The sequence below is a fragment of the Cyprinus carpio genome, chromosome A15 (genome assembly GCF_018340385.1).
Source record: "Cyprinus carpio isolate SPL01 chromosome A15, ASM1834038v1, whole genome shotgun sequence".
In the NCBI taxonomy this organism is placed as follows: domain Eukaryota; kingdom Metazoa; phylum Chordata; class Actinopteri; order Cypriniformes; family Cyprinidae; genus Cyprinus; species Cyprinus carpio.
The window spans coordinates 17678579-17706415 of record NC_056586.1 but is presented as its reverse complement, the minus strand read 5'-3'; the positions used below and the strand labels follow the sequence as shown (position 1 = coordinate 17706415).

The window sequence follows — 27837 nt, the reverse complement described above, 5'->3', positions numbered from 1 at the left end:
CATCGCGCATGCGCAGAGCAAGCAGACGCGAGCGACCTCGAAGACGCTGCACATCTTTCTATGTGCGACGGCACCAAATGATGTGAGTTTCGCCGCTACCTTCTCTCACATCTTGTGTTCCTGGACCTTGAATGGCGCTGGTCACCGTACAGCGGTCGCCAACCCCGAGTACAACCTCTAGTTCATGTGTGTCGGTGAGTTTCTTATCTATTTCAACGGTTTGTTTCTACTTATTAAATGACTTTATTCATGTCCGAGCTATAGCGGCAGCTAGTGTGTTCACTCGGTATGCGCATGCGCAAAACGGTTCTGAGCTTATCAGTGGTAGACATGGAACTAGCCGGTCACGCTTTGTTGTGTTTAAGCGTTCGTACTGTAGTTCAATGTTGCATATTTTTGAAACGTTATTTTAAAATCACTAAAACGTTACTAATTTAAAGTTGACGACTTATTAGGTAGGAAAAGCGGTTGTTTTTTGTAGTAGTGTAAGATAGTTTTGTGAGCTAGTTGCTAGTGCTGATCTGCAGTGACATCTGGACTTCAGAAACTTTATTGTACTGCATTGTCACTTTGTTGCATTTGGTTAATATAAATCGATTGTTAAAAATTGTGAAGTTTCTTATTTAAAACTGAAATACTTAGATTTTGTGTTATTTTCATAAATCTTCACTGATATATCTGGGATATGTGTAATTTCACTGGGTGCCTCAGTTGAGGTTAAAGTTTGTACAAATTTGTGGATGTTTTGGCCTGATCCAGTAATGCAGACTTTCATACCACTTCCTAATTTCTCTGAAATGCCTCAAGGTTTTCTCACAAACTCACTGTCACCATCTTCACAAGATTTGTGGTTCAGATGGCATGTCATACAGGTCCTTCTCAAAAAATTAGCATATTGTGAAAAAGTTCATTATTTTCCATAATGTAATGATAAAAATTAAACTTTCATATATTTTAGATTCATTGCACACCAACTGAAATATTTCAGGTCTTTTATTGTTTTAATACTGATGATTTTGGCATACAGCTCATGAAAACCCCAAATTCCTATCTCAAAAGATTAGCATATTTCATCCGACCAATAAAAGAAAAGTGTTTTTAATACAAAAAAAGTCAACCTTCAAATAATTATGTTCATGTTACTATTATCACTGATAGCTAGCTGCATTGACCCTGCCCTTGATAAAACACAGTGGACCAACACCAGCAGCTGACATGGCACCCCAGACCATCACTGACTGTGGGTACTTGACACTGGACTTCAGGCATTTTGGCATTTCCTTCTCTCCAGTCTTCCTCCAGACCCTGGCACCTTGATTTCCGAATGTCATGCAAAATTTGCTTTCATTCGAAAAAAGTACTTTGGACCACTGAGCAACAGTCCAGTGCTGCTTCTCTGTAGCCCAGGTCAGGCGCTTCTGCCGCTGTTTCTGGTTCAAAAGCACACGCCTGTGCACGGTGGCTCTGGATGTTTCTACTCCAGACTCAGTCCACTGCTTCCTCAGGTCCCCCAAGGTCTGGAATCGGTCCTTCTCCACAATCTTCCTCAGGGTCCGGTCACCTCTTCTCGTTGTGCAGCGTTTTTTGCCACACTTTTTCCTTCCCACAGACTTCCCACTGAGGTGCCTTGATAAAGCACTCTGGGAACAGCCTATTCGTTCAGAAATTTCTTTCTGTGTATTACCCTCTCGCTTGAGGGTGTCAATGATGGCCTTCTGGTCGGCAGTCTTACCTATGATTGCGGTTTTGAGTAATGAACCAGGCTGGGAGTTTTTAAAAGCCTCAGGAATCTTTTGCAGGTGTTTAGAGTTAATTAGTTGATTCAGATGATTAGGTTAATAGCTCGTTTAGAGAACCTTTTCATGATATGCTAATTTTTTGAGATAGGAATTTTTGGGTTTTCATGAGCTGTATGCCAAAATCATCAGTATTAAAACAATAAAAGACCTGAAATATTTCAGTTGGTGTGCAATGAATCTAAAATATGAAGTTTAATTTTTATCATTACATTATGGAAAATAATGAACTTTTTCACAATATGCTAATTTTTTGAGAAGGACCTGTACACCTGTAATGTTTGCCTGTCTTGTACAGACTGACCATGAGTTGCCACATCTTTTGCCTGTGCCTATTGTCAACTCTCAGAGATGCAGTATAAATAAAGTGTAAATATATCAATAAAGTGTTGAGAGTGATTTTATATATTGTGACTAAATGCTTGTGTATACTTATACACACTGTGTACTGAAACAGTAATAGTAGTATGGTAGCATGCTATTGTGAACAAAGTCTATGTGTATTAAATCCACTATTTTGAGATGTGGACAACACTGTTCATTTGAATACATTTGCTGATGTAAAGGGGGAGATGGGGCATGAAAACTGGGTTAGTTCTGTAAAACCCACGTCACGTTTTGTTACGAAGTCGTGGCCTAATGGTTAGAGAGTTTTACTCCTAACCCTAAGGTTGTGGGTTCGAGTCTCGGGCCGGCAATACCATAACTGAGGTGCCCTTGAGCAAGGCACAGAACCCCCAGCTGCCCCCCGGGCGCCGCAGCATAAATGGCTGCCCACTGCTCCGGGTGTGTGTTCACGGTGTGTGTGTGTGTTCACTGCTGTGTGTGTGCACTTTGGATGGGTTAAATGCAGAGCACGAATTCCGAGTATGGGTCACCATACTTGGCTGTATGTCACTTCACTTCACTTCACTTCATTTTACGATGCACAAGAGGCAATTTTAAGTGACATTGAGACTGTCCCCATGGGATGAAATTACGATATTTAAGCCCTGCAGCTCAGTTCTGTACCCCAAACCGTCCTTTTCAAATCGATTGAGAATTCAGGTATGGGAATACGTTTTTTTGACTATTATTATCTTTGTTTATGATTAGTTACTCTGCAGATATACTGTTAACTACATATACTTTTTCTTTAATAGTAGCTATTTGAAACAGAATAAAATGCAGCAACAAACACTTAATATATAAGTTTTCAACATTGTTGTTAACTAACAATATTAAATTGCATATTTCAGTTAGTGCCGTCCGGTTATCATCTTAGAAATAAAAGCTTTATTATTATTATTTTTTTTTTTTATTTTATTAACTCTGTATTTTTATTAGTGTCATGTGAAATAGAAAAAAATCTAATCTTTGCATATGTGTTTTTTCCTAAGTATCATATTTGATACATCAAGCTTTTATGAGTCACAGTTTGATATATGAGAATATAAAGCTCATACTTGGAGAAAAAAACACCTAAGTTTTATTCAGAGGGTCAAACTGAGCAAAAATATGCACTTTGGTCCAGTTGCTGATATTTACTGTATATAGCCAAAAAGTAAGATGAAATTCTGATAGTGTGTAATGTCAATAAATTAGATCTTTATAACAGTATAGCAAACTACTTACATGAAATGCATATAAATATCAGTTGTCACTCCATATATCCCAATAATATGCCCCAAATATGATGCAGTAGGTTTTATAGGGTTAAAATATCTAAACTTTTGGATGTCTGATCCAGTAATGAGTCAGATGAGGTTGTGATCATGGTTGATATTGGGTAGGATACATAATGCAAAAATGTAATGAGTTGATATGCTATTTTGAAATCGCATTTTGAATAAATAAATTTGAAAAAACAGTTTAACTCAAATCTTCAGTTTATTGTCAAACCGCATGATAAAATCCATATTATGCACAGAATGCACACTGATGCAATTGAAAAATAATATGGTAATGCTAGTATGCTGTTCTGAACATTACATTCAGACTTTCAACTGAAAGCTGTTATAAATTAAGTCAAGTGTTTTATTGTTTGCTTTGAGTCCTAAAATTGGGACGACCTACCTCAAAAAATTCACCCCCCCATGACCGGCTGTCTGTCATGTGACCCCATTGAGGCATCCATGTGAGTCATCTAGTGAGATGCCTCAAGGTTTTCCAGACAAAGTCCTTATTAGTATGCCAAGCTTGTGATGTGTGTCCCCATGCAAATTTTACATGCTGTGAGCAGGTATTTGGTTAGCAAATTAGCCAGTTTCTCAAATAAACTGATAGAGTTACATCAGTTTACTAAAGTAAAATACATTGTCACAGACACCTTGAGTTCATGGCACTGGAGTGCAGTTTATCGCACAGTGTTGTCTGCTGCCAATAGCATATGGTGATTGTAGTCTGACTTGCGTCTGACTACCTCTTATTTAGCATAAGCAGTGTTGTTGTGAAGTGCTGGGTTGTGATGTCCATGTGAAGCATGGGTTGGCTGCCTCATCCCTGAGAAAACACACTGGGATTGGGATTACTGAGACAGGCAGCATGGATTAAACATAGGGCCTTTGTGAGCAGAGGAATCCTTAAGCTTTGCAGTAATCACACATCTATTTGTGAATTTTGTGTGCGTATGTTTCTTTGGCTTAGCTAGGAAATATGAGTGAGAAGGTTTAGTTTTGCAAGATAGCAATCACTGGAAGACGGGTTGCACGATAAGAAGGCTTGACTTTTCATTAGTAAGTAGACAAAAGATTCTCTTCAATAATGAGACTGCAGATGGAGAAGGTGTTTTGCATAAACATCCCCCTCTGTTTTGTTGGTTAATGAGGTGTTTGTGGATTGCCTATCTTCATGATGGCCTTCACCAACTATATGCTGATTTTATTCAGCATATAAATTTATCTACATACCGTTCAAAAGTTTGGGGCTATTATCTATTTCTTTTTAATTCAAATAAATGCTGCACTGCTGTTTTTAACATCAATAATGCTGATAAATGTTTCTTGAGCAACAAATCAGCATATTCAATTTCGATCAGCATATTATGATTTCTCAAGGATCATGTGACACTGAAGGCAGGTTAATGACTGCTCACAACTTACATTTTACAATGTATAAAAATAGAATACAATTTAAAAATGGTAATAATTGTCACAAATTTCACGGTATTGCTGTATTTTTGATCGACTGAATGCAGCCTTGATGAGCATAAGAGACTTCTTTTAAAAACAAAATAAATTTGAATGGTAGTGTTATATAGACTTATATTTTTTATTTGTAGGTGTGCAGATGATTTGAAAATGAATCTAATTGAATATTGATGAATACTGATTATATTAGTTGACTTTGTGAACAATAATTATGTTAACTGATTTTTTTAGCCATATTAGAAAGGTGTGTTGCTGTTTCATGTGGCAGTTCACAGTATTTTGTTCAATTTGAAAAAAATATGAATGATCATTATTCATATTTTAATTGTTATAATAATCATTAAAAATCTGGCAGTACATTTCCAGCAGTGGGGAATAATTTATTTTATTTTTTGTGTGTGTGTCATTTCTGTTGTTTGCTGAAGTTTGCTGGGCCACCATGTGAATGTGAATGCACTTGAGGTCTGACCATTGTATCTCTTTTTTTTTCTCGCTTTCTCTTTTTGCAGGAGGCAGGCAGTGCTGAAGATGACCAGCGCTCTCAGCCCAGGAGGTACGTCCACAGGCCTGCATATAACCTCTTCTGTTCATCCATCAGCTTGTTAAAATCCACATTGTCTCTTATTTTCATAACCACACTTCTGAACCGTCGTCTTTGTTTTTGAGGAGAGCATTCAATTTAGTTTTAACACAATTTATGATATGCAGTATCTCCACCAGGGGGAGTGTTCTGAACAGTACATGACTTAAATATTCAAACCCTGCCACCGTTTGAGCTGTAATGTTTGTTTCAAGTTCAGAATGGGTAACTGCATTGCTTGATCTGCCTCTTTTGGCCAGATATAGGCTTAGTGAAGAAATCAAACTAAAGTAAGAGTGGAAATTGATCTATAATTCGGATGATGTCATAATCAATGTCTCAGACTTAGAAATGTTTTTTTTTTAATTAGATAGGTATTATGTAAGTGAAACCAGGAAGATGGTGACCTGTGACTACCTTGTGTACGTGACTTTGCAATCCAGTAAACAACAATATTTGCATGAATATCAGTTTTCTGTTTCTGAGGTCAGCAATATTTGTGTATTTTAGGGTACACACGTATGTAAGTGACATCAGACTTGTTTGTTTTGCGTCTGTCTCTTGTTTTGGATTAACCAATTCTTTCACGCTGTCACCATTGTGGTTTATGCTAAATCGGACATCAAATGAGAACAACAAAGGCTCTATACATAGACCCAGACAAAATCTGATTTGCAGAATTGAAATGGCATCCAAAAATCTACGCATTTCCTACACTGTGTGTGTTCATTTATCGAAATATTTTGGCTAATTTAATGATGCCATTAAAAGCTAATAAAACTGTAGTACTCTGATCTCTACATTTTTTTGTATTTAACTCAATTTTCCCCAAAAAATTAGAGCAGGAAATGGGAAAAAAATAGATTTTTAGTCACAGTTGTGCATTTATCGACTTTGAACATAGCTCATTCAGTCATATTTGTAATTGTAATTAATTAATGTTTAGACTTTTATTTTGTTTTGGTATGTGTCCATATCTGTATATGTTTTGATAAATATATATATATATATATAAATATAATTGCAAGAGTACAAGGTCTGCAGCACATGGTTGACAGCTTAGGGCTTTCATTAGAGGGTCTGGACAGGGTTCAGACTCCGATCTAATTTGAATCATAAGAATCCTGGTGGACCGATAACTATTCAAGCTTGGTTATGCAACGCTGTTTGGCTTTCCACCACCAGAGTTGGAATCGTCTGGGAGGGTCTTAAATGACATCAGGCTTTTGTTTGTGTAGTATCCAAGACAAAAACTAGAACACTCAGGTCAAGCTTACAAGACACCCCAAAACTTGGCACTCTTAATGCTGTGCCACACATGTCCTCAATTACACAGCATGTTAGGTAATCCTATGATAAGTATGATGTCATTTCTTTACAATTTTCTCATATCTCTGAGCTGTGTGTGTGTTTTAATTTGCCTTTTCCCACTGGCACCCCCCTGCAACAGCCTGACCCTGGATAATATAACAATTGGCCTGAATTATTAGCACTGAAATATTTTGCTTAAGACTTCAAGGGGTGCAGAGAGGATCTGTAGTACTCTCAGGAACACTATATTAAATAAATGCTTTTTAATGCTGCAATGTACACTATTATTCAAAAATGTAAGAATGGGGTCTGTAAGAATTATTTTTTTTTTTTAATAAAATGTATGTATTATGCTTACCAAAGCTGCATTTGTTTGATTAAAAATAATTTATAAATTATTTGTCATATTGTGAGATATTATTACAATTGAAAAAACTGTATTCTATTTGAATATAGTTTAAGATGTAATTTATTCCTGTGGTGGCAAAACTGAATATTAAGCAGCCATTACTTTAGTCTTCAGTGTTGCATCATCCTTCAGAAATCATTCTAATATGCTGATTTGGTGCTATTTCTGCTTTTTATTAATGTTACTACAGTCGTGCCGCTGAGTGACTTTACTGTGACTTTATTCATTTCTTTCATAGAAAAAAAATCCTTTTGAACAGGACAATTGTATGCCACTTGTTATAAATTTGCAAATGGGTATCACTTTTGAGACTTGGTCATAAAATGACTCACAATCACTTGTAAACTACAAAATGTGGTTTGTATCTTGGCGGCATTTTAAACTGGACTTGGTCAAGCCTGTAAAACCCAATGTGAAGAATGATGCGGTTAATGAATAAAAACATGATAAAAACAAATGAAATGTATTAAAATATATAGCAAAAGTTGTAGCTGCTAAAGAGATTTCTGTATCTGCGTATCTGGACTGTCGTACATATTAGCAGGACCGTCATCGTTTGCATTTATCGTTTTTTTTTTTTTTATGGGACTAGTAAGTCATAGCAGGCCTGCAGTGCATTTTTTTTGTGTTTTTTTTTTTATGGAACTATTCAGTCTTAGCTGGCCTGCAATACATTTGCTTTGTGCACTGGCCTCATTCCAGCAGCTCAAATTAGTCTTGGGGCTGGAGAAGGGGGTGGTTAAGAGAGAAAGCAGGAAATACAGGCACCAGGAAGCAGAATAGAAAAATAGATCCAGCATATAGTGAAAACTGCAGAGAAATTAAGGCTGTGCACAGTCACAGCAGTGTGGCCCAACAGGTTCTTCTAGACCACGTACAAATATATATTTATGTGTGTGTGTGTGTGTGTGTGTGTGTGTGTGTGTGTGTGTGTGTGTGTGTAAATGAATTTGGTTTGACGACTGTTTCTCACCGGGCTGGGCAAAGCAAGTTTATTCATGCCTGAGTTTTATTTCATTCCACCTAGATTTTTTACCAGGTCAGGTGTAAATATGTTATCCGGTAGAGTTATAGTGCTAAATACCATTTATAATGTTGTATTTCTTCTGCATAATTTAGTGCAGAAGGCCGTTTCCAGTGTTGTTAGCTTTGTTAAAAATGTAGTTAAAAAATTAGTTTTGACACATTGAGATGCACCACACATGTCCAATGTGAATTGTAGCTTTTTTTTTTTTTTTTTTTTTGCTAAGGAACATTAAAACTTTATGCATTTATAATCTTTTTTTATCATCTGATGTTTAGTCACAGGTTTACATTTATTGGCTTATATATTTTACAGCTGCTTTGAACTGATACCAGACTTATCATTCATTTATAATCATATCTTTTGGTTTGTATCCATCAGGTTGTGTCCACCAAATAGAAAAGACAAAAAAGATTTATATATATATATATATATATATATATATATATATATATATATATATATACACATAACTTTATAACTAACTTTTTGCACTGGTTGCACTGGTGCGCCTAAGGTTCCGCCTAATTTTTAGGTGAACCAGCACAAAAGTTAGGTGCACCCAAATTTTCGACCACATCATATTTAACACCGCAGTTTTACAAGTTGACTTTTTTTTTTTTAATCGCTGTCCATATAGGCAATATTGACTTGTTAATGATTAACTAACAATCTGGTCAACATAAAGTTATTAATTTGAAGCACAAATCTACAAGAAAGGTAACTTACTGAAAAAGTGTTGGTCCTTAAAGTGCTTCACTGAGGTGAAATTTAAACTTAAAATATCTCAAGATAAATTAAATAAAAAGAATATCCAAATTTAGTGTTTTAAGGGCTTCAAACTGAACATCTCATGGCTCAATGTCTTATGAACTATCCTCTATTGCAGTCACATGCCCCTTGGATGGCAAACTCCTGTAGTTTGGCCTTCTTGATCTTTGGCCTTGGCTTAACCAGCTGGCCACACTCTCTCTAGCAGCAAAATCTTCCAGACTTGACCCCTCTACACTGATTCTGATCAGATCTTCCACTGTGTCTGAATGAAGGTGCTCTAGTGTCTGATCTGAACAGCTAAACAGTCCCTAAACAACTTATACTACTGTCTCAGCTATTAAAATAGTTCAGTTTTGTATGAATTAGCAAAGTGATTATATTTTGTTTCGTTTTTTTTTTTTGTTTTTTTTTTAAGTTAATTAAGAAATTTTTTTTTTTGTTAAATATAAGTTTTAGTTTTTTTTTTTAAAGTAACGACCAAGTGGCCAGCGTTAGACAGTGAGCCTATGTTTGATCAATTTAGCCTTCTCAAATTATCACGACTCGCCTAAAATAAAATCTATAGATATAAAACAGTTCAAGCATATAACAACGTTTAAACGTTAGACCCAGATAAATGTGTGCTATATCCAATAGTTTGTGCGGAGACGCTTCAGGACATGGAGACTCCAGCGTGATCACTTGCATTTTTTATGAGTAGATAGGCTCATCTAATGCACATTTTTGCGTCATTCGTAACTGCAAAGGGGCTTTTATTTGTGTGCACTCGCAATATCAACAAAAAGTTGTGCTTTTATTAAATAAAGATAACAAACACGATGCGCTTTCTGCATCTCGTCTTTATCAGGAGTACAAAAATGAACCGAAACTCAGTGAAAACATGCCTCACAGATATGATACATATATCTATAGAAAGCTTTAATTGATTACTTAACGAAATAAAAACAAATCGAAAACAAATTTCATTATAATCATAATCCATAAAGATGCATTCCTCATCTATTGAGATCAGCAACTTCATCCTTGCGACACAGACTCAGAAAATACTAGTTTATTAGTAAATAATTCAAATATCTACTTACTATTTCCCCCTGTTACATTTATGGTAATTACTTTTGCCGGTGCTTTGCGGCAAGCTTGAGCCTATTGCGTGTATTTGAACGGAGAACTGTTCAGCTGCGCTGCTGCTGGCGGGACACTAAACACCGTCCAGCTGCTCTTGACAGTCGCGGTAGCACGGTCTTGTGTTGTTTCCACCAGCGCGGCAATTGTTTTTTCATCACTAATTGATGGATGTTTGAAATATAAAAGTAAGGAGAAGTCTAAAACAGGCGGGAGGCCTGGCCAGCGTCTGAACTATGATGTTAAAACTATCCCAAAGCCTGGCTCAAGGGGCGTAAAAAAGTCGGGGTCCGTCGGGCTCGGGCAGAAATGCAGGGCTCTAGTGTCTGTTGCTGAACCACAGGGAGACTTTCAGAGTCGCGGAGACTTTTTTTTTTCCCTCGAACGGCTGCGACCTCTGATTTTTTTTTTTTTAGTCGCACCATTGAGAAATTAGGCCGGATGTGCGATCAAATTGGTCGCACTCTAGAGCCCTGATATATGTATGTATGTAATATATATATATATATATATATATATATATATATAAAATAGTTCAGTTTTGTAAATGAACTATTTACAAAACAATATAAGATTTAGGACATACCACCCACAGGATTTCCCATGTGGCTGACCATTTTTTAACGGAGTAGGAATTGGTATCAGACACATTCCCAGCTCCAAGTATAGGAAACAGCTGGCTCTTAAGAACACTGCAGTCATGAAATGGGGGTAATCAAGGGAGTGTCCATAATCTTGGAAGCATTAGTGACCTTTTCCAGGACATTGCATGCAAGATGGCAGACTGTTGTACAAGAGGGGCTTATAATTTTGTAAACATAACAGCAACAGCAACATCTCAAATTACCAGCCAAGAAAGTCCGATGGGAAAACTCTGATATAAACACAAAGTAGCTTACACAACCCTGAGTGTGCTAACAGGCCAGAGGCGTTTTTTGATAAGGCCTCAGATGTTACATGCTGTCAGTAGAGCAAATGCAGTGGAATGCAGAATGTGATGTATTGTAACGTAAGGAGATGGGTGTGTTTAAACCATCTTGTGATGCCATCAGCTTTAAACACAAAGAACCTACGTCATGCATTCACACGTGTGGCAGATCTGTCTTTGATTTAGCTATAAGTGTGTTTACATAAATACACCTAAACATGTAGAATAGTGAGCTCTAAACAAGCAGCCCTAATGGGTTTTAGGGAACAGTTGACTAGTATGCCAATATTGATTCCCAGCTGTCCGACTTTGTTGATTTACAGTTGGTCTCTGTACTGACTGATGTTTATTATCAAACACAGACATCTTGTCTGGACTGCACTGAGGCAAACTACCCAGGTTCCTCCATCACGTTAATGTCTTAATGAAGTTTAGTCGTCTACTAAAGGCTTTTATTGAGACACATTGGAATTGTAGTGGCGTGTTTAGTGTACAGCACACCTTTGCTTTAAAATAATCCTTGAATGAAATATGATAGTATGACTATCTTGTTGTGCGTAACAACTCACTCAGCTATTTAGATGAGAGATTTACAGTGTTTTTTTTTTCGTCTTGGGCCTTTTTAAACAAGATGGATTTTCCCATAGCTCTGGGTCAGGTCATTGCCTTTGACAAGGATACACAGAATAAATAGACCGAATCTTGTGACGGGCCAAATATGTGGTTTGAAAACAATGATCTTTCCCTTCTAATGAATAGGGAAGTAAGGTTTTTTTTTTTTTTTTTTTTTTTTTTTTTTTTTTACGTGATCATCAGTGATGTATTTGAAGTATTTAGTTCTGCCAGTAAATATTGGTGGCAGGCCATGTCACACATTTTGATTAATATAACAGTGAATGTTAAAAATGTTAAAAAGCCTTTATTATTTAATGGCTACGTGTCCTGCAGTTACTCTCCCTGAGGACTTACCACAGGTGAGAATAGTATAATTTCTTTAGTAGGTCACATGATTAGTAAACAGCTGACTAACATGTTGTATAGCAATTATATAGGATTAAACATTCACTACTTTACACACACATTTCATAGCCTTGAATTTATAAATCCAAAAATCTCTCTTTGGTTGTTTTTGTTCTGTGTTCTCTTTCCTGATATTAATATTAAAATATTATCAATACCTTGACTTTTAAGAATGTTTACATTTATAATGTTTAGCCATAGGATATTCTTTGTTACCTCTCCTAATCTGTTGTGACTTCAGAATCAAACCTAAAGTATTTGTTGATGTTTGAGTCCTTATGATGCTATTTTTGCTTCAAAGCCTGCTGTTCATGTGCCCTTTTACTTTGTGTGACAACAAAGGCATTGTTTTGTTTGTGTGTTCACTTATATAAGACAGGCCATGGCCTAAATAATGTAGAGACTGAATATTTTCACCTGCGTGAACAAGCTATATTGTCTCTCTCCTGTCTGAGAAGTCACTCAGTTGACCAAAGTTGACCAAAGCCTTTGATTACAACATTTCTCAAGAGGGTCTTAAAAGAACATCCTAAACCTGTAGAAAAACATTCTGGGGTCTTTTTTCTTTTCTCAAAAATCAAATAAGTTTTTCATGTAAATGATAAGTATTTATGCATCATGGTATTTATGGTTTCAATTTAAAATAGGTATTAATGTAAAATAGAAAAGTTCTCTTTTTTTTTTTTTTAAGACAATAGCTACAAAAAAAACCTTTTGATCTTAGTGTAATGTGTTTTGTCAGATTTACCCATAAACATACACTTCTTGGCTATTTAAACCTGGTTTGCTAAATGTATTTATTTTTCCCTGTTCAGAAGTTCTTTTTAAACCTCAGCTATAGAGCCACTTCACTGCCCATGGAAAGAACTGTCTCTGTCGTTGCGCGAGTGTCTAATCTGTCGGCAGTCTGTGGAGTCCTACATTGGACCCTTCCTGGAGCACATGTCAGCAGCTCCTCCTTCCCTCTGTTCAAGCATTAGTGCGCCGCACCGCAGTTCTTACATGCAGAGTGTGTGTGAGTGAAGCGGTTCGCCGACTCATGCCAAAGCAACTGCACATGCAGATTTATTTTTAGTTTTAGGTTTTTTTTTTTTTTTTTCTTTTCTTTTTTTTTTTTTAAGCTTTTTACGTTTTCATTTGTTGTTTTATGCCTGTTTAGAGGCCGGGTTTAAAAGAAACGGTTAACTTACTGAGACTGTTTTGTTTGTTTTTATTAAGCATTACGCTATTTTAAGGCCACGTTGGTATCCTTTTAAGGCCTTATGGACGGGTCATTTTAAAACTATTTTAGCAGACTGGACAAAGCATTTATCACCTGATTTATTTATTTTGGGTAGCTTTTTCTTACTTGGGAGAGTATGATGGCTATAGAGGGGTCTGTCTGAGGGTATCCGGCTCTCTGGTCCTCCGTCATGACTCTGGAGAGTGTGGCGATCACGGAGAGCTCCTCTGCCCGGGGATTCTGCTCCTGCTGCGGGGCAAAAATCATGCCGTACTTCTCCGACAACGCGGTCGCTTCTCAAAACCAGATCAACCAGCTGTAAGTAAAGTTAAACTTTTATTCACCGCATTCACGAGCATAGTGGTCATACATTACGCACTGAAGTCTTTATAATTTAATTTATAATATTTAGTTTTGTTTGTTTTTATCACTGCACTGATGCTGATTATCAAGTCTCGAACTTTTCACACGAATGCAATTAGTGACGGTAAATACATTGAAATACTTTTCGTCACATCTGGAAGCAGAAGTGGATGTTTCTCAAGCCTTTGTGACGTGACTGTGTGTCGTGAAAGATAGAGTCGGGAGAGAGATGTGATTCACCAATCTGTTGACGAGGTTAATTAATTGATGAGTCCTACTATAACCGTGCCACACCTATTTACCATAACCATTTAAAGTCATGGATATATTATGATGGTGTCTCTAGTACGTTTTTGAGGAAATCAACATAAGTAGAGGCACTCTGTAATGGCGTGTTTTGGTTGTAGTAGGTGATATTGGGTGTTTATTGTTTGTATAATTAATAATTAATATGCAAACTACAAACATTACCGTTTAAAAGTTCAGTAAGATTTTTTTAAAGTATTTTAAAGTCTCATACTCACCAAGGATCCATTTATGGGGTGGCAAAATATATTGTTAGCAGCCATTTTTCCGGTCTTCAATGTCACATGATCCTTCGGAAAACATCCTAATATGCTGATTTTGTGTTACAGAAACACTTTTTTATTATTATTATCAGTGTTGAAAATAGTTTTCTGCTATTTATTCTTGTTAAAACAGTTTTTCCAGAATTCTTTAATGAATAGAAAGTAAAAAAGAACTACATTTATTTGAAATAGAAGTGTTTTGTTACAGTGTCTTTACTGTATATTTTGATCAGTTTAATGCATATTTGCTGAATAAATTTAATTCTTTAAAAAAAAAAAAATCCTACTGACCCCAGAATAGTGTATAATTTAATTGCAGTTAAGTATTTGATAAATATCCATGTCAGTGTTAGCTTCTCATATTGCAGAATATATGAACACAAAGCAGTTTTATTTTTCCTCAAAATTATTTCATATACTTTTTGATTTGTTAAACTTGAATGCATCAAGATAGAGAACAAGATCACATCATGTCATTTAACAAGTCAGATTGTTTTTAATGCAAAATTGCTTTCAAGTTCTGATGGATAACAGTGCAAGTCAGGAAGTGGTTTGAGACATGCAAAAGATGTGACTTGGCAAATGTATCAAATTGTTCAGGCTATACGGAAATTCAGGAACTCCAAAGAAAATGAAGTACGTACTGTAACAACTGATTGTATTGATTGAGGTAATTTTGCAGAACTTGGTGAGCTGTGTCAGCTTCTGCAAAATGATGCTGTCCAGCATTAGTAGCTTTATCAAAAAAGTGAACTCAGTTAAATTTGCATATTGTGTGGGGATTGTAGATACGATATCTGTTACAGACATTTATGTGGCCTTTTGTAAGAGTGATGTATGCACCCCATCAAATAGCAATCATTCAAGATGCATGAAATGTCCAAATGTAAATATCTTAAAGGGATGGAAAGTGAAGTGAAATCTTTTTAATGTTTGACACGTTATTGGCTTTCCATTCAGGATTTTTTTTTTTTTGGCAAGATATCAGAATTAATTATGAAAATATGATGGCGGATCTCACAACAAACCTATCGGTTGCTAAACTGAGCTCTTACGTCAATAGCTGAATTTGATTTGAATGAGATTTTCTCATGTTTGCATGTTGTTTGTGTTTGCTTTTTTTAACACTGCTAGCCGAACACTGTAGTTTCGACCACAGCTTTTACATATGTCTACGACCTCAGACAGCTTGAAAGCGCAAAAACTGTACTGAATTAATTGCTGTACACTTAAGCAGACTGTGAAATCTTTATAGTCAGGCCTAAACTCCAGTCGATTGGTTTCTTTTATGTTTCAGTGCATAGAACAGAGATATATGGCTTTGTTTTTAGACTGATTAAGCAGTCACCTGACATTTGTCAGTAGTGTCACGGTTTTCCTCCTTATGCAGCGGAATCAGTACTGATGTTATTTATACTGTCTTCATAGGAAAGACTTGATCACTGGGGTGGAGTTTTGTTTTATCTTGCAAACATTAGGATGAGGAACTTGATTTTTAGTAAACCTTAATCTTCGTCATTGATGATACCTGATGGAAATCCCCATGCTGATATAAAAACATCCATTATTCCTCATACACTGCTAAGGTAATCAAAGCCAAGATAAGGTCTGTGTTTGTCAGTGAGTTTTAATGATTAACCTGGAAAGTTACAGGTGTGATGTACTGGAAGGAAGTTGAGTAGTGTGTGGAAACTTGCAGTGAGAAACACAATTGCTTCAAACACCATGTGACGTAGAGAAGTTAAACAACTTCCAAGTACAGTTAAATATGCACGTGATTGGATTAAGGGTTGGCATTGTCATGGGGAAGTCTGATATAGTTTAAAAATGGGGCGTAATTGGTTTTGTAAAATTGCTATCTCCTAACTCTTAGAAGAGATGATGCTAAAGATGTACAAATATTTTTTAAAGCAATAAAAGCCTAAATCCCATGTTCTTTGAGAGTGACAACTAGGCTACGTAAACTATTTTCTAACATTTTAAAAATGGCATAACATAAATAACTAGTTTTAAACACGTCTATTGTTTATGGCTAGAAATCATAATATCTGAGGTGTACAGGCAGCACTTTCTCATAGACAATCAACTCCTTTCACCAAATTGACTTCATTTCTACTGACCTAATCTTATTTGTACCCTCTTGTGGAGGGTGCCGAAACACGTTTTCTATTAAACATATTGCTTAAACTGAAAATACAATCTTACACACGAAAATGTTGAAATATTATTTTTCATAGTTCAAAAAGTGGCCTCTTTGGCAGACATTTCTTCTCTGCTTTGACCCTTCACAAGAACCCCCTCCTCTCTTCCTCAGTATAGTCAGCAGGACTTAAGTTGGTCACCCATGTGGACCAATCAGAATGCAGGACTGTGAACCAGAATAGTGCCTCGCTGTCTCATTTCATTTTAAAAATTAGGCCTGTACTAGTCAGAATTTTGCTCTAGTGTTTGATTGTCCTCATTCAGGTTTTCCAAACCTGCCTCTATTTTCATCTCTCCTTTAGTCTATTTGTGCCTGTATGTCTCTGTATTAGTGGCAAGGGGCCTAATTTGTATCTCAGAAGTTGACCGAATGCCATCTCCTGCTCTCGCTCTGAATCTCTGTCAGGTTTGAACTCATAAGGCCTTCAGCCCGGGACTATATTTATCCCTACCCTAGTAGGAGAGTGTCTAATATGGCCAGGGACATGTGGGGGTCAGGCATCTTCAGCATGTTGCACTGCTCTTAACAGTCCCTTACATAGTGATGATTGGGTCTGTGCCCTAACAAGTACTGTCCAGTGCTTCATGCCAAAAGATGACCCTCCCACCCTCTTTTCATTCTCTCTCCCTAAGCTGTGTGTAGACGAGCGGAGGCAGGTCATCTATTTCCTCTGTCTGACCTATATGGATTCTCTTCTTTTTTTTTTTTTTCTCCCGTGTGTGAATGTGTTTGCCCTTCCTTACATGTCTGCCTTGGTGAAATGCCAGTGTGTGGAAATTGTATCGTGTGGCCTCAGTTCACTCTCCGCTCCCTGCACACGGATATTGCACAACTTGTTCTGCGAAAACCAGCCCAGCGCAGCGTTCCAGGTCATATTCTTGACATGTCACTAAAATGGTGTCAAATCAAAGCTTTTGGAGTTTAGTAAACTGCATTTTGCACTTATCTCAATCAGTATATTAATAGTTAACCTGAAGTACTTGTGTTAAATGTTATACTCCTTCTCAAACCATTTTACTTTTTTTTTTTAATTATCATATATATATATATATTTTTTATTAAGCATGAAGATTTTATGAACAAGCATTAATTGAGAGATTACATGGAATATTTTTACTTTTTAAAATTAATTTGGAACACCACAGGACCAAAATTTAATTAAAAGGGGTGAAATTTCATATTTATATTTTAACTTCTTTACATGCAAACTATCGAACAGTCAATAATCCTTATCACACCCTGATGTTGTAATCAAGCAGTTTGCATGCTTTCTGCAATCTTGCACAAAATTACAAAGTTCCATCCCAAATGCTCTTTTAGCTGTCATGTTTGGCTATATGAGATGGTATACAGTAGCTACCAACACTGTTAAAGTCCATCAGCATTCATTTACTCTGCTGTTTATTTTTAGGTTGGTAAAATTAGCCACTACCCTGTATCAGCCTGCAGATAATATCCCCTCATGTGCTGATAGATGATGCTCAGAGCATGAAAGTGCAAACTGCAGAGCATGAAGAACTGTCACTCTGTGTCTGTCTTGCTCTTGGCTTTTATTTCATTGTTTCATATCTACAAGAGAATATAAAAAAACAAAAGAATACTAAAAAACATCTTTTAGCCATATTAGTGGCAGACAGGGTCCAAAATTAACATTTTATCACACCTGCCAATGGCAAGTGTGCGTCATGTCCTGGCCATGAAACTGTATTTTGCACTTTTATTAAAATATAAACTACTGTTCAAAAGTTTAAAGTCTGTGCTTTAAAATAAGAGTTTTAAATGTGATTTGGTGCTCAAGAAACATTTCTTATGAATAGCTTTTTTTTAAATAGATATTTATTTAGGATTTTTTGATGACTATTATTTATTTTTGTTTTTTTTATGTGTATTTTGACTGTATAAATGTATGTCAAACTGTTGCTTATGATCGTTTGAATACATCCTTTGCTAAATAAATGTTTTTTTTAACACCCAAAAGCAAGGGGTGAGTAGGATTTTATTACAAAAACATGAAACTACATCGTGTTGTCCAAATATTTTAGTGATTGTATGTTTTATGTGTTTTTCTCACTTACATCAGTGAGTTTTTTTATAATTTGATTTAAAATGTTTTGTTTCCTAATAAAAAAAAAAGTTTGCATTTTGTGCTTAACAAGTGTTAGTTTTGGACCCTGGGGCCGACTGTAAAAGAGAAAGGCCATGAGATAGACAGGAGACAAAAAACTGAGACTAGAGAGGGGAGGAAACAGCTGGGTCAGGGGTGACAGAGATTTGGGAAATGAGCTCAGTTGAGCCTGATGTTTTTGTTTTTTTTCTTTGTGTTTTTATTCGGGGTGTGACTGCCCTGGGCTTCTTGCGTTCCCTCAATTCTGCAATCGTTCCTCCCCCAAAATTCTGAGACAGAGAGCTTGTTTCCGCAGAATTACCCAGATTCCTCAGACGTTCCTCCAAGGGGAATTTTTCAGAGTCAGACATGGAAAGTCCAAAGCCTTTGGCATGTGATACAGGAGCAGCAGTTTATGAGTGGGACCTCAGGTCACTGTAAGTGTTGAGTTGAAGGAGGTGCTTCATAACAACAGCTGTTACAGGTCAAATACTTCCCGCTCTGTTACCGAGCCTCTGCCGGGCAGAGACCACAGTCAAGCTGATAAACAACAGCGTCTCCATAGTGATTTCTGGAAACAATCTCTCTCACATGCAGCGTGAGCCCGTTCACATATTTTATGTCCCTTTGAGATCTGAGATTGAGCCTCTTGATGTTCTGAGAGCCTAAGTGCTCAAACGCGTATGTGAATGCTTGGTGGTCCTTTATACCAAGTTGGCAAGCATTTTTCGTGTCACTGTGGCTTCCAGATGTCTGTACCATTCAAGATCTAAATGTTGACCATTTAACTGCATTTTCTATTTTAGTATAATATGCATAATAATATACATTCTCTCTATCGCTGTTTTTGTCATCAGTATCAGCGAGAACTTCCTGACCGTCAAAGGTGCCGCCCTCTTCCTCCCGCGGGGAAATGGCTCCTCCCCTTCTTCAGCACCCCGCATCACACAGCGGCAGAACAAACACACAGGTATGAAACGGCATGAAAGGTTCTCTTGACACAATCATTGTGTGATTCTCCAGCTGTCAGATGCACCTCAATATAATGGTTAGATGGAATCTGTCTCTGTTGTTTTCACTTTTGCTTTGAGCTGTATCATATGGCAATGTGTAAGACTGGGCTGGATATGAAGGACACTGAAGAATATTTTTGTGCATGCATTTGCATTCATGTTGATAGACATACTGCTGTGCCTGCAGATAGACAGCATTGATTTCTTTATGAGACCCATTAGTTTACAGGAATGCATTATGAATGGGCCCTAGGAACTGTCAGTCATTATAAAATACAGTATGATGCAATAGTACGTATTTTATTAATCTTTTCTAGTCTTCAGTCTTTAATCTTTTTTTTTTAAGAACAAATATATATAATGATATACAATGTTGACAAAGCATATGTCTCGTATGGGAGGAAGTGAAATTGACCTCTGAGAAATTAAACTGTAGTATGCAAATGTCACTGCATTATTATCTGGGAGGTTTATGGTTGATAATGGTTCCTGCGCAGGTGACCTTCAGCAGCATTTGCAGACCATGTTCACCCTGCTGCGCCCAGAGGACACCATCCGCCTGGTAACTACTACCATTCAGACCTAATTAATCAAAACACAGTCATCAGAATGCTGATTGTGTCTCTATCACAGGCTGTCCGGTTAGAGAGTGCTTATGCCCTGCGTACACGGTACATGGTCATCATCTCCACAAATGGTAGACAGGACACTGAAGAAAGTGTGGTTCTGGGAATGGACTTTACCAATTCAGACAGGTCAGTATAATGCAGATGCTCTGATACATTCGTTTTGCATTTGCTGCTCTAGAAGGTGGTGCTCATAACATGTGGTCATATGTTTACTGCAGCACTTGCACAGTTGGGCTGGTTTTACCCTTGTGGAGTGATACGCTTATACACTTGGATGGAGACGGGTGAGGCATAACATGCACACACAAACCAAGTTCTGCATTTTTAAACAACTTTTATAAAGTATTCAGACTGAACGTGTTCTGTTCCTCTCATTAGTGGCTTCAGTGTGTCCACTGTTAACCGAGTCCATGTATTCAAACCGGTCTCTGTGCAGGCCATGTGGTAAGTGCCTGTAAAGACAGCTTTTTTTCACTTTCATAATTTTTTTTTTTTTTATACATGGTGTTAATGTATTTTGTCTCTCACACATACTCATAGGTCAGCCTTGCAGTCCCTGCATAAGGTTTGTGAGGTGGCCCGATGTCATAACTACTACCCTGGCAGTCTATTCCTGACCTGGGTCAGTTACTATCAGAGCCGTGTGACTTCCGACCAGCACTGCATCAATGAGTGGAATGCCATGCGAGACGTGCAGTCCCACCGTGCAGACTCGCCTGTGCTGTTCACAGATGTGTGAGTAACATAATGTACACTATCGTTCAGTAAGTTTGCTTAGTAAAATATTGTTTTATAACATTTTTGATCGGATAAATGCAGCCTTGGTGAGCTTAAGGGACTTCGTTCAAAAGCATAAGAAACTTACAAACCCCAGTTTTCACTTGTTTGTTTTGCTTTGGTATTGTGGGGAATGGGTCAATATCTTTATGAAGCAAGGGTATGGTTATTGTGCTTTTTCAAATTTAGGGCCAAGCTGATGTTTACAAAACATGGGTTCTCTTATAGTCAATAGTGGTGAATTGCAGTGTTTGGGTTGTAAATCACTCCATGTTTTTGGAAAAGTGAGACACGTGCATTCACACACAGTCAAGCGACTGTCTGATGCAAGCTTAAAGTTCAGTCGTATAGGCCAAGAGGGCAAGTTTGCAGTGAAGCAAGTCAAGGAGGCATGGTGTTCCCTGAATAGATCAACATGTTATTGCCAAATTAATGAGATGAACGCTAACTTCTTAGATGCACTGTGGCCTGATATTGTAATCTTTCTAAGATGTTGCCTGGACTGTAGGAGGAAATTTCCCCACAGTTGGAGGAATTTCCACGTGCATGTGTTTTTAAAATACATGACTGTGGCCACTTGCTTTTTATAGCTCCACGCTGAGATTTATTTACGGTCGGAAAAATGGGCGGGATAGATAGGTAGAGTGGCGGATAGATGGAAACAGGTGGCTTGAGAAGGTGAGTGAATATTGTCGATCTAGTAGATACTTTGTGACCCTGAAACAGGGCAACTATGTTGAGCCATAGAGATAATGTTTTCCTCGAGAGATGAGAGAGTAGTGAAGCTGATCTATTCTATTATCTATTAGGTAAAGAGTTCATAACTTAAGATTTAGTATGGGCACTTCACATGGATATACATAGGAATATGATAGGACTGTAACTCTACACTGTCACTCTTTTCTTGAAAGGTCAATCAAAGTGGCATGTGTAAACATGTTTAACTTTCTCACATAGGGGCTTTTCATCCCTCGGATTGTCAAACCTGTTGCCCTCATGCACACAGCCACCAGCTGAAGGTGGCTAAAGGACCTACATTAGCAGTGTTTTTAAGGTTACTGATAGTGATTAAGAACACAGTGCAGTCCCCTGGGAGCCAATCAGTGCTTGTGTTGTTATCATTGAAGAGACATGCCTAGGGATGACGCACATTCACCATTTGCACGTACTGCAACTGAACTGGGATTTGATTTCTAATTGTTTGTTTAAATCAAACAAAGGCTTTGTTTTGAGGTTTCTGTTTTTTGTGAAGCCTAAATCGAACAATACCACACAGGCATACAAAGGATTATTTCAGGTGAGACGCACCTTACATTGAGATGAAATTGGTTGATTTATGATTCCGGGCTTTGTGTACACAGGCCAACTGAGAGAGAGCGCACAGAGAGACTGATTAAGACCCGTTTGAGAGAGATCATGATGCAGAAGGACCTGGAGAACGTCACTTCGAAAGAGGTACAAACATCCATTGTGCATATTGTATGCAATATCAAAGTCAAAAAGATACCTTCAGTACAACCCAACAAAATGATGTCTTAAATAATACCGGTCAATCTTGGGGTTCACATCAAAAACTGGTAACATATTGGATAATAACTTTCCTCTTCAGATTCGGACGGAGTTGGAGATACAGATGGTTTGCAACCTGCGGGAGTTCAAGGAGTTCATCGATAATGAGATGATTGTCATCCTGGGCCAGATGGACAGCCCCACAGAGATCTTTGACCATGTCTATCTGGTTGGTCTCCCACACTGTTGTCTATACTCCTCACTAATGAGAACTAATGTACTATGGAATTTAGGACAGGGTTGTTCAGTTCTGCTTCTGGAAGGCCACTAGCATGCAGAGATTCGTTAATAACCCCAATTAAACAGCTGAACCAGATGTCTTCAGGCATACTAGGAACTTTTAGGCAGGTGTGTTGGGGCAAGTTAGATCTAATCTCTGCAGGACACTGGCCCTCCAGGAGCAATTTTGGAGACCCCTGCTTCAGTAGTGTCAACCATAACATTCGATTTCTGTTTGTGTTTCCAGGGTTCAGAGTGGAATGCCTCAAATCTTGAGGAGCTCCAAAACAGTGGGTAGGTGACACTTTTATTCCAGGCCTCTCTTTTTAAACAAATACATCCGCTCCGGCTGCATGCAGTCATTGTTAATTTTACCACCCCCACTTCCTCAGAGTTCGCTACATCCTGAATGTGACGCGGGAGATTGATAATTTCTTCCCCGGGATTTTCGAGTACCACAACATCCGAGTGTATGACGAGGAGGCCACAAACCTCTTGGAGTATTGGAATGACACCTACAAGTTCATTTCCAAAGCCAAGTAAGTAGAAAGACTGCTTCTGAAGTTCTGGTGCTTTTGACATTCCAATCCATGTCGTCCCTTTTCTATGGAAGTGTGCTTTAAAGAATCTCTTGTCATCCAGGAAAGCTGGGGTGAAGTGTCTGGTGCACTGTAAGATGGGAGTGAGTCGTTCTGCCTCCACCGTGATCGCATATGCTATGAAGGAGTACGGCTGGGACCTGGAGAGAGCCTTTGACCATGTGAAGGAACGGCGCTCTGTCACCAAACCAAACCCATCCTTCATGAAGCAGCTTGAAGAGTACCAGGGTATCCTGCTAGCCAGGTATGGGCCACCTTTGGTCAGAATGCTTAATTGAAATTCTCTTTATCCCACACACCCTTACCTTTTGAGTCAAAGAATAGCCTCACTGACACACATTGACCTTAGGATTACATGCAGTATTTTTTCTCTAAAAAGAAGGTCAGCAGAGAGCAAGGTTGAAGTTTCCATTGAGTAAATGCTCTTGTATTTTGAATCAATGGCGTTGAGTTTCGTCGCCATTGTGATCTTATGCATGTATATTATGCAGGTCTCTCCACATTCCTTTTGTTGTGCAGCTTTTACTGTCATACTTGCTTTCGTGTTTGCATTCCCATTCACACACCCTGATCTATTTTGTATGTTTAAAAGATCGGTCACCACCCTCAGTGATTCAGCCATCCTTTAATGTTTCCATCACATCAATGAAAGTTGCTCATTTGACACTCATCTATTTCTTTCTTTCTCTTTTCCTTGCTAATTCTTTCAGCAAACAGAGGCATAACAAGCTGTGGCGTTCCCACTCAGACAGCGATCTGTCGGAGGGTCACAAGCCGCTATGCAAGGCACCACGCTCGCTGGACCGCTCAGACCCTCACAACAACAACAGTCCTCCTACCATTCAGCAGATACTGGGCATTGCTGTGCTTGAGTCCCTTACCAATCCACAGCCTGCTACGGGCAACAGTCATACCAAATTGGGTGAGTTGCCCTCTAAGCTGGCATATGAAGACCCTGTCCTTCCACCTCGTCCCAGACAACGAGCGGCCACAGTGGTGCCTGAGCAGAATATGGCGAAGAACTCTCACTTGAACATTGCGGTGAGCGAGCCTGTTGCTCGTCGCCATCCTCCTCCCACTCTACACATCCTCGATCCTTCTCTTTCACTAGAGAAGGGAGAGGGTGATCCAACTTCAGACCTCAACGCCCAGTCATCTCACCATGTGCCTGAGCCAAAAACAGACTGTGTTGAGTTGTCCCCGAACACACCCGATCAAAATGACTTTTATCAAGTGTCACAAAGTTTAGAACTATGTCTGGAAAGTGCTCTCAGTAAAGATGAAGGGAATCTGTCGTCTTCAAGCACGCCCGAGGCTGACAGCCCCTCAGGAGCCCCTTCGGTACCCAGGCTGGACTCCAGTGATGATAACAACTACCCCAGGACTGCAGAACTGAGAACAGCAGATGACTTTGTGGATGCTGGCACATCCTGCCTTAGCACAGATAGCATTGACTTCTTTAGCGCCAGAGAGAAATTCCTCTGCCTGTCCCAGGATAGTCAGCCTCGCTCATTTTCTGAAATGGCCGCTGTCTTGCCACCTCAATCCAGATCCACCCCACCCTTGGATGATTCCTGTGAGGAAGCTGATGAGGTAAGAGTTGGCACTCACTTCAGAGATCATTGCACTTCCTGTTTTGTCATGTCGAAAGATAAATAATAAAACATGAATGGGAATGACTCATTTATTAATCAGTAAATAATACAGGAAGTATAGGGAAATGACACCAGTACAACACTGCCTCCTGTTGGTTTATCCTAGAATTGCACTTAAAGGGAGAGTTCAAAAATGAAATATTGTCATCATTTACTCACCCTCATGTTATTCAAAACCTGACAAAAACACTGACTGACTTCTGTGGAACACAAAAGAACAACATTGGGCTTTCAATTTTTTACAAAAAAAACGTTATTTTAATTCTCTGAAACTTTGTGTTAGGATTGAACCAAATTTTTAGATGGTATGGTGAAAAATTCTACCGTAGCTTCAGAAGACTAGTAATATGAAACCGATCTTAATAATATTCTGGCAGATGCAGCCCCCATTCTAAAAAAAATTGAGCTCTGAGGAGTTGCTCTATGTGCACCAGTGTAAGAGTAAGTTGATTTTAGGACAAAGTGAGGGTGCTTAAATGATGACATGATGAATGCAAAGTATTTTCATTTTGGGATGAACTATTCCTTTAATGTGGCAACATTTACATTAATGTGGTAAGCTCTCTTTATTGAGAGTGAAATGGAACAATGCAGTTACCTCTTGTAATCAATATTTCTGCGTTTCTCCTTCCTAGTGCCACACCCACTCAGAGACCAATAGAGATGCAGTGCCCCACCTCCCTCAGAATGACAACAGTGTGTCTGTGCGTCATATAGTTACTGAACTGGAATCCATATCACACACCTGCAGTCCGCCACTGGCACGCAACTCACCTCAAACTGCTACACTGGAGGACGTGGATGAGGAAACGGCTTCGGTTACTAATTCTCCCACCGACAGGCCCTCAGGATCCGTGCGCCGGGCCACCGAGCAGTTGGAGCTTATTCTACGTCAGGGTCAAAAGGTTCCTTGCTCTTGTTCTCCTCTTCCTTCCCCGTGTTTGGACTGTTCAGATCCACAATCTTACTCCAGTAAGCCAGAGGACACTGCAGCTCTGACCTGCACTGAGCCCCAAAAAGCTACAGATAGAACAGTAGATTACACCAAAGTCCTTGATGATGAGGACTCTGGTATAATTCCTGATCCTTACTTCTCAGTCTATCTTGAAGAGAGTGTTTCAGTGGAGGCCGACCAGATCACTTTGAACCCCACTCTTGAGCCCAGCTCTGGTTCTTCCTCTCTGTTGTGGCTAGAAGGTGTGACTGAGCTGGAGACAGACGTAGATGACCCATTGAGGCCCCATGTCCGACTGACACGTAGCAATGAGGACTTGCAGAAGATCCAGGAGACTCTTCGAGAGCTCCAGGCGTTTTTATTCGAGGCTGGAGGATTGGGGTTGTGCACTGGACAAGTTGAAGAGAACCAGTCACATGAGGACAAGGAGGACTCGATAGATGGGGAGCAGCGCACAGAGCCCAAAACACCTGCGATGTGGCAGAGAGCCATGGAGATTGAGGCCCGCATTAGACAGGCTGGTCTCACCCCTCCTTCGCTCATGAAACGCTCTGCCTCACTTGCTAAACTAGACCAACTAGAGCTGTCTACTAATGACTTGAACAACTGGGACTTCCACCCGGCTACCACAGGGTTTCATCAACCCTCCTCTTCCTCTTTATCCACCTTTCACTCCTTGCCACTGACCCACAGCCATGACGATGCCCATAAAAAGCAGCGCGTTCTACCTCAGAACCCTTCTGCCCCTGATTCTGCTGTTCATTTGATGGAGGTGGGCAGGACTGAAGGCTCAGCCCACCTCTCAACCTCATGCCCACAGCAAAGACAAGTGGGTGGAGCCAGTCCCCCTGAACATGCCCCAGTCCAGCCCACTGTTTCGATGTCCACGCAACAACAACAACATGTGAAGACTCACCCCGCTCGTCGTTTCCGCAAAGCATTGGACAAGAAAAAGACAGTCAGTGTTTTGTATAATACCATGTGACCATGAACTTTCACACGCTGATTTTTGTCGGCGTGAAGGACTATCTCAGACTACAACCAATTCAAGTTTCATTCAGTGAAGTCTAAGCTAAATTTGTATACTACTGTAGGTGTGAATGAGTGAACATTTTTTTCAGTTTTGTGTACAGAATCTTTCAGGTAGCAACTCAAACAAGGGGGCTGTCTCATAAAACATGCACTTTACTCTCTTGTTTTTCTTTTTTATTGTATTTTTTTTTAGATAGCATTTGTATTTTAATATTTTTGCACTGGCTTGAACGGTAGAGTTGACTATGTCTGACAGCATGTGGAGTCATGATTCTGTTTGAAACCAAGCTAAACTTGGTAAACTTTTTTTTATCCTGTGCTTTAGCTGTGACTATTACAAAATAAAACGGCACTATTTTAATTATTTTGTCAAAGTCATTCATTCTGTAGACAGGTTATTACTTCAAGTATCTAATCAATACATTTTCAGGATTTTATAAGTTTTTAAGATTGAGATGAATATATTACGAGGTATTTTAGTAGTGGTGATGGTAATTAATATTAATATTGTATTATTCACTTGTTTATTATTATCATCTGAGCTAATGACCTTTTTTCTTTCAGTGAAATGTGCTGTTTGAACAATAGCGCCACAATGTGGTGAGAAGCAGTACTGCAGTATGATGTAATGCTGTGTTGTGATTGTTTGGGCACTGTGGTCCATGCACTACATGCTGCCTTTAAGCATTATTGTAATATTTAGCCATTTCTTGTAATTGAAGTGATTTAAAAAGAGGTTTATAATAAGGGGATGCTAATAATGGTATCCTGCATTAAGCAATCTGAAATTTTGTGGCCATTATATTGCATTTCGGTTTACTTAGCACACCCTTGAT

General features: G+C 38.6%; 1 protein-coding gene across 2 annotated transcripts; it reads left to right on the top strand.

Annotated features, from left to right (window-relative positions):
• On the top strand, window positions 1-27362 carry LOC109104371 (protein phosphatase Slingshot homolog 2-like). 2 transcript variants are annotated; one of them, XM_042771280.1, is made up of 15 exons: window positions 1-194; window positions 5434-5477; window positions 19411-19523; window positions 20064-20128; window positions 20200-20321; window positions 20414-20479; window positions 20574-20639; window positions 20736-20930; window positions 22334-22427; window positions 22582-22710; window positions 23008-23054; window positions 23153-23299; window positions 23403-23603; window positions 24070-24952; window positions 25650-27362. In XM_042771280.1, the coding sequence occupies exons 1-15, from the start codon at window positions 132-134 to the stop codon at window positions 26952-26954; spliced, it is 3540 nt and encodes a 1179-aa protein (XP_042627214.1). In that variant the 5' UTR covers window positions 1-131; the 3' UTR covers window positions 26955-27362. The 2 variants fall into 2 exon arrangements, with proteins under 2 accessions (XP_042627214.1, XP_042627213.1); XM_042771279.1 differs by lacking the exons at window positions 1-194; window positions 5434-5477 and adding an exon at window positions 12993-13632.
• Window positions 27363-27837: the final 475 nt, after the last annotated feature.